Genomic DNA, 7,500 nt, shown 5'->3' with positions numbered 1-7,500 from the left:
GCAACTGCTCCAGCGGGCGCAACAGCAACGTGCATGTGCTGGACAGCGTCATCCAGGGCTCCGGGGCCGAGTGCGAGCGCAAGGGGGCCATCAAGGTGAGCGCGCGCTCCGGAAACCTCCGTGACTCAGTCATGATAACACAACGATTCACACCTGAGCACTGAAAACACGCTCAAACCATCGTTTCTACTTGAATGCACATCAACCAATGAGCATAATTACAAGTACTGTCTACTTGGAATAATATTTGCGCTTTTAAACATTAATTGAATAGGACCACTTTAAAATGTAAAAAAAAAAAAACTGCAAAACTAAAAAGGGGACTCCAGTACATAAACAAAACCTTCATTTCATAAGGATTTGAACGTGAATGTCATGACTGAATGGCCTTTAAATATCAAGGTTCAGTCAAAAAGTTGCGAAACTTAATAACTGCCCCAAAGGCCCTCAGGGACATCATGTGTTTAATCTACCTCACATAATCGATATGATCAAGTTATTACCCAATCTCATGAATGTGCGTGTCAGTGGCACAGTTTTTCTATTAGGCGTGTTATTTAGGTTTAGGGGTGTGAGGTGTTCCTCTTATCATATGCACACAGTAACCACCTCAAAGTCAGTTTCTGCGTATAAACAGCACGTCAAATAATAATCATAATAGTGATCTGGAGACCAGGCTCGCGCTCAGACTCCTGTGTGGAGTTTTCTGGTCATTTTGATCTGGGTTATAAACCTAATTCTACTAAATCATACTCGCATTTAAATCGCAGCCAGTATTTTTCTGTTATCTTTAAAATATTGTACACATTTGTCAAATAAAACTCAATTACTTTACATTTAGGATGATATCATAACAAGCTTAGAAGCTTTCATTAGTGCTTCTTCTCACATGTTCAGAAACTCTTACTTTGGTTCATGGTGTTTAATATGTTCATGAATGATCAGTAATAGAGCTCAAGGCCTGTAGTGTGCTGTGACACTGATATACTCTTCATCTACTGAACTGAATGTCTTTATGTGTTCTGTGAGTGAGGGATTGTATACTGTGACCTCAAGAGTGCGGTTGAGATCAGTGTATGGCCGGTCATACTGTACATGCACATCGGAGGTGAATTCCCTGTTATATGAAAAACCTGTGTCATTTGCAGCAGATTCCGGAGCAGCTCGTTTCTGAAAGCATGCTGTTTCTATTATGTGAACGTAAAGTTTTATAAGAAGCACATGCACGTCTGCTGTTTATTTAGAGGCGCTTTTGTGCTGTTGTCTTTGTTCTCGTGTAGCTCTTTTTACGTAACTCAGTCTTTCCCATCAGGCCGGAGTCGGGCGTCCTGGAGCCCTGCTCTCAGTGCTGCTGTGTGTTATGAGCGGCGGGACTGCTGTGCTCAGTGTGTCTGAGAGACTACAGGAGCGCAGGAGGTCAAGGCGCTCAGGGGGAGAGAGAAACTCGTGAGAAAACTCCTCCGCTGAATTCCTTCTCTCCCGTCACCCTGCCATGAACCTCTCGCTCTGCGCTGGGGAAAACACACGTGCTTTAATGACAAACCCCTCGCATTCAACAATAGCTTCATCAGCGTGTTAGAGGTTAAAGACAGCTGCATTCTTCATCGGTTCGGATCGTTCTCAGGCTAATCGCTTAGCACTGGTAGATTCGGCAGCACCGCTGTTGTTCATCTTTAGGGTTATGGATCTGAGTGACCCCTGACCCGTCCTGTGCGTCTGTGCTTCAGGCAGCGCTCTTACTGTCTAAGACACTCACACTTTTCATTTGCATGACAAACTAGATGGGTACAAGCATCATAAAGAGCCCTAGACATGAGAATATCAGTTAATGTGTTCTGTGTTCCAGCTTCAGGAGGAGCAGCTGAACTGTGGGGCCGCTCACCTGCAGCACCCGCTGGCCCTGAGGAGGCCCCTGAGGGCCCGGCCCATCTACGAGGCCCCGGGCCTCAGCTCTATTGCTGTGGACAACGTCCACAACCGCACCGTGGTGTTCCTGGGGACCAGCAGGGGCCGACTGCGAAAGGTTAGTGCACACGTACTGTATGATCAGTGCTACAGAAACACCAGGAATGTGTGAACACAAGACTGTGATAAAAGATTTCAAAGTCAAAAGTCAAGCCAAAGCACTTTTAAAAACAAGAAGTGTCCTCCATTTAAAACATAAGCACATCATGTGTCAGGCTCAACTGTACAGGAACACACTGCTGATGGAAAGTCTGTTCAACCACAATAAATACCTGTCAGTTTTCACAAAACTAGACAGAGACCTGCAGATTAACAATAATAAGAATGATTGAGGCTGTCAGGAACACTCTGAAATCTCTCTCGCAAGATTTGCTTGCTGAAGTTGACATGAAACAGAAGTTGTGATAATCTTGTGATGGATATCTGAGTGGAATGGCTTGATTTTGTCCATTGGGATTGGATTGGGTGCTTGTGGTTTGCTAACTGCTGTGATCTTGTGAGTAACAGACTGCTGTATGAGATCCTAACAGACGGTGCTAATACACTCACCCTGAACAGATATTAAAGCTAACACAAATACCTGAATAAAAACAGAGTAAACTTGCCAGATAACTGCTTGGTTGGCTGATGATTAGTCAACTAGTCTACCATAATGATGCATCCCTAATATATACCAAACCAGAATCTATAAACCATGGAAACACATCGCTTCAAATATTTGATCACATTCTCTTAAGTGTGTTTGCCCTGTACACAAACCCTGTGGTGGTCCAGGCCACATGTCCTGCTGCTGTCTGTCTTCTTTTGTCTGTGTGTGTGTGTGTTGTGCTTCTGTACACAGAGGGCTGGTTGTAAAGGGCTTCCAGCCGTAGGAGATGAGCTCTGTTATCACGAGTCCCACTGCAGGGACTGGTGTCCTCTCATGAAGCGCTCAGGTTTTGTTCTCTTCAGTGTGTTGTTCAGTGCTCTAGGTCCAGGTAGTTCCTCTAGTAAATCAGCTGTGGTTGACTACGGGTTTCTGGACATGTAAATACTGTGCTATACAGTAGTTATTTAGTTCCATATGTGACTCTGGAGCACAAAACCAGTCATGAGGGTCCATATGCATCATCTGGATAAATCATCTCTCCATTGATGTATGGTTTGTTAGGATAGGACTATATTTGTCTGAAATACAACTATTTATAAATCTGGAATCGGAGGGAGCAAAGAAAAATCTAAATATTGAGAAAATCATCTTTAAAGGTCCAGTTTTTCGTGCTTTTTTGAAGCTTTGATTGTGTTTACAGTGTGCAATATAACGTGTTCATGTTTCGCAGTATTTTTCACACAATTCACCTATCTGTATACCGCTGTTTTCACTGTCATAAATACGGCTGATGACTTCCTTGTTCTATAAAGTCTCTCCTTCAGAAATACGTAACGAGTTGTGATTGTGCCAGCGGTTCCTGTGTTGTGATTGGACAGCAGCTGAGCGCGCGCTGCCCTCCTGGAAACGCGATTAGACTAGTTTTGAGAAGCAAGTGGGCAGGAGCATGTGCTGGAGATGTACTTATAATCACAGGAGCGTTTTTACTGACGAGATGCGCATGAAAATCACATTCGATTTTATTGCACAGCCCTAACATCTAGTTAACAAAGCTAAACAGCGTTGCCCTTTGTGTAATAAGTTACAGAAACTGTTAAACGCACCAACTTAAATAATAAAATACACTTACTGTTTGTGATCCATAAACAACGCCTTTTCCAGACAAAGAGGTAACTGCTCCATCTTTCAGGAATAATCTTTGTGTGAATCCGGCATTAAACTGATTGAGATTGAGGAAGCTGTCCTCAGCAAAATGTGCTGCACATAGTTTACATGTGGATTATAATTTTCAAAAACCGAGTTAAACATAAATTGTAACCATTAATTAGTGTAAAGTACAGCGTCCCTGGGAAGCCCAAAACAAAGGTGATTGGACTCCGAGATGAAAATAACAGCGTTTCGACGACATGGCGACAAACACAAACGCAACTCTTCCTCTTCTCCGTCGGAGCACAACAAGACCACGCCCCCTGTTTGTGTATTCATGTGGGCGGAGCTTAGTCAAAAAACTGTTTTAGTGACGTCATTACTGCAGGTACTAGAGGGATGTAGTCCAAACGGGTCGTTCGATGTAGGCGAATTCTGTTAAATAAAATATCTCGCTTGGCATTGAACTTTGAGCTTTAGAATTTTACAGATATTATTTATACTCTAACAACAACATTACACACTAACTAAAGTTTAAAACATGGGATCACGAAGACTGGGACCTTTAAAGTTGTCCAAATAAAGTTTTTAACAATGCATATTACTAATCAAATAATACGTTTTGATATATTGACGGTAGGAATTTTACAAAATATCTTCATGGAACGTGATCTTTACTTAATATCCTAATGATTTTTGGTATAAAAGACAAATGTATAACTGTGACTCATACAGTGTATTGTTGTCTATTGCTCCAAATATCCCTGTGCTACTGATGACTGATTCTGTGCTGCAGGGACACATATTTTCAGAGTGCACTTGTATTAGAAGATACCTAATTATAGAAAATATCTAAACATGGGCTAGTCAACAGAAATCATCTTTCTAGAGTCAGTTCTAAAATCAATGGATTGTGCACACTTGAACTTTAAGTAAATGTGTTTGTGTATATTCATCATCTTTGTTTGAATCTTATTTGTCGCTTCAGATAAAAGTATCTGTTAAACGTATGAATGTAAGTGGTATATTGCCATTATATCAGCCATAGTCAGCTGCTCCAGTCCTGTCCTCTAGCGTTCTGCTTCTGAATGTTGTCATGAAAGCATTATTGAGTGTTTATGGCTGCTGAATTCAGCTGTAGGAGAAACATGAGCCACACAGTTACTCACACTGGCTAAAGATCATTCATGTGCACACATCTGCGAGCCTCAAACGTCTGAACAAAGGAGCTGTAATTAGGGCCAGATTCCAGGAAGGTGTGTCAGTCGCCCAGATCCAGCTCTTTCAGAGTGTTTCAGCCACACAGATAAGATGAATCTGGCTGCGGGGGTCTCGTGTGAAGAGCTCAGAAAAGGCTTTTTGTTTCCCTGCCAAAACACTGGGACGTGTATGTGTGTGTGTGTGTGTGTGTGTGTGTGTGTGTGTGTGTGTGGTGCGGGTGGTTCAATGATGTTGCTGATGGTTTCAGGAGTGTGTGTAATGTGATTTGAGACGGTGAGATAAGCTTATTTAGGGATCTGTGTTAGTAGAGTCTAATTCAATGAGAGCTCAACCTCTGCTTATCCGTCAGTCCTTCTGTCGGTCTGTTCATCTGTTCATATATACAGTACTAGTGCTTACATTCATGCTTGAGGCAGCGGCACTGTACACAATAAAGTAAGCTTTGTTTTAACTTCCACTGACCTTTTAGTTAGGACACACACACACACACACACACACACACACAGTGTGTTAAGGTCCCAGTATACTTCAAACGAAGTTCGTTCTCGTTCGAAAAGGTTGAGCAACGGTATACTGCTTTGCTGCTGGAGGCGGGGTGTAGATTAATGTAAACTTGACTTACATATCCCCTAAACACAACAACAACTATATGATGACGTGTAGACAATCTAGGTGCAAGATGGGCACCAATGGTCAGAATATTATAAACAAAAGAATAATGATTAGCTGAGTCAAGTGTCATGTTTGCAATACAAAAGAACCATAATCAGTCCTTTATGGGAAGTGTGCATCTCTCAAAGTCTGTAAAACATTAGCATGATGTGGAAAAAATATATCGGAGTCAGTTTGTTACTTTATTTTTTATTATATTAAACTGGATAAATTGTTACACCTATTTATTTTTTATGTGGTGTCATGATTTACTTTTGATAAAAAAAAGGTTTATTATTGTATTTCATTTATTGTATACCCTTTAAATTGGCTTATAGAAAGAACAACAGCAGCAGTATGGTGTAACATTTATTTGAAACACGTATTTGGTACTTGCTAACTTATATCTTTACTCATTCTTTTCATGGCTTTGGAAAACTTGTCTTGGCTGTTTCTCTGCTTGGCTTTTTGCTTAACTCCTGGTCGTCGACACCAAGCTTCGTTGCCATTTCTTTCTAGGAATTAAATGCTTTCTCTGAATCTTTAAAGTATCTCCGTGAGTGATCGTACAGGTGTGGATATATCTGTGCAGCTCTGCTATTGTGTATTCATGTTGCTAGCCACGAACCAATAGAAACTCAGAGGTGTTTAGAAGCCAAACAAACTCCCCCAAAAGTTTGCTTTGGTGACTTATTTCGAACTGCCAAAATGAACTCAAAACATAATCAAATGTTAGAAAAGTATGTTAGATTTTTTTAAATATTTTGCCTTTATTCCAAAATAAAAATTGCAATTTAAAGACACTTTGTGAACTTATGTTCATCTATTCTTGATAGTTAACTATTTTTGATTGTTTGGGATCATCAGTTATCAAGTCTCTGTAAATATTACTCACAGACACAGAGATTTAGCTTAAATTTCAGCAAGCGGATTACTCACAGCAACTCCCACAGATCATGTTTTCAGGTAACGGAGTTAGGTCATGTGTGCGAGTTGTTTACTTGTTTAAACGGTCTTCCCGTTAACGCTATTAAACCGATCATAATTATTCATATCCAGTCAGTAATATCCAATCATGACTTTCCTCCATTCGTTCTCAGTTCCCAGACGAACCCCAGCGCAGGCTTTAGGGGGTCTGCTCAAACTCAGACTGTAACACACATGCAAACACACGCTTCATTCAGTCCTCTCATAACTCTAGCTGTGATGGCCATTTCTGTGAGGGAATTACTACTGGACCCAAAATTACAGACAGACACAAGTGAATAAGTCTTTGAAACTTTATTTTCAGTTTCTTTAATACCAATGTTCTCAGGATGCTGGCAGGTCCCATCCAGGCCAGAAGGTGGCTACAGTGGAGTAAGCAATGGAAGAACAAGTTCAGAGGAAGCTCTGGAAGTTAGCGGAGTGATTCCAAGCAGGAACTGAGAGAATCAGCTTACAAATATTGCATGGATCAGTATAGCTAACGCATTCTCATCCCAAGGCGTCATATACTGACCCTCTTGACATTTCGTCAACATCCTACGCATATGGCACCCTCTAGCGTCAATATGAGACACAGATTATGGGTTAAGGTTAGGGTTAGGGTTAGACCGCTAGGAGGCGCCTTCTGGCCCATTTTTATCTGCTTCTAATATTGACGCTAGAGGGTGCCATGTGCGTAGGATGTTGACGAAATGTCAAAAGGGTCAGTATATGATGCCTCGGGATGAGAACGGTCTGGTATAGCTAACAGGAATTAGTTGGTCTTCTGAGATGGATGGGGTGATCTGCTTGGGAATTGAACCCTGGTCTACCACGTGACAGGTAGAGACACAGTCCACTGTACCACACAAGAGAGTCTACCAGTGTGTTCGATGACAATGCAATCCAATTTCCTTTATCATCTTCCAATCCCATATCCAAAACAATTCCACAATCTAGTC

The 7,500-nt window shown here is 41.5% G+C and overlaps 1 protein-coding gene across 2 annotated transcripts in view; it reads left to right on the top strand.

Annotated features, from left to right (window-relative positions):
- plxnd1 (plexin D1) overlaps positions 1–7,500 on the top strand; it is an 81,411-nt gene that overhangs the window by 1,373 nt on the left and 72,538 nt on the right. For both annotated transcript variants that reach the window (XM_059502954.1, XM_059502953.1), the window contains exons 1-2: positions 1–95; positions 1,847–2,023. The exon at positions 1–95 is cut by the window's left edge and continues 1,373 nt beyond it. In XM_059502954.1, coding sequence (XP_059358937.1) covers positions 1–95; positions 1,847–2,023 — 272 coding nt within the window. The remainder of the gene's footprint in view (positions 96–1,846; positions 2,024–7,500) is intronic.

Source organism: Carassius carassius, chromosome 21 (assembly GCF_963082965.1).
Source record: "Carassius carassius chromosome 21, fCarCar2.1, whole genome shotgun sequence".
Lineage (NCBI taxonomy): Eukaryota > Metazoa > Chordata > Actinopteri > Cypriniformes > Cyprinidae > Carassius > Carassius carassius.
The sequence above is the reverse complement of the archived record's forward strand: the minus strand, read 5'-3'. Positions and strand labels throughout refer to the sequence as shown.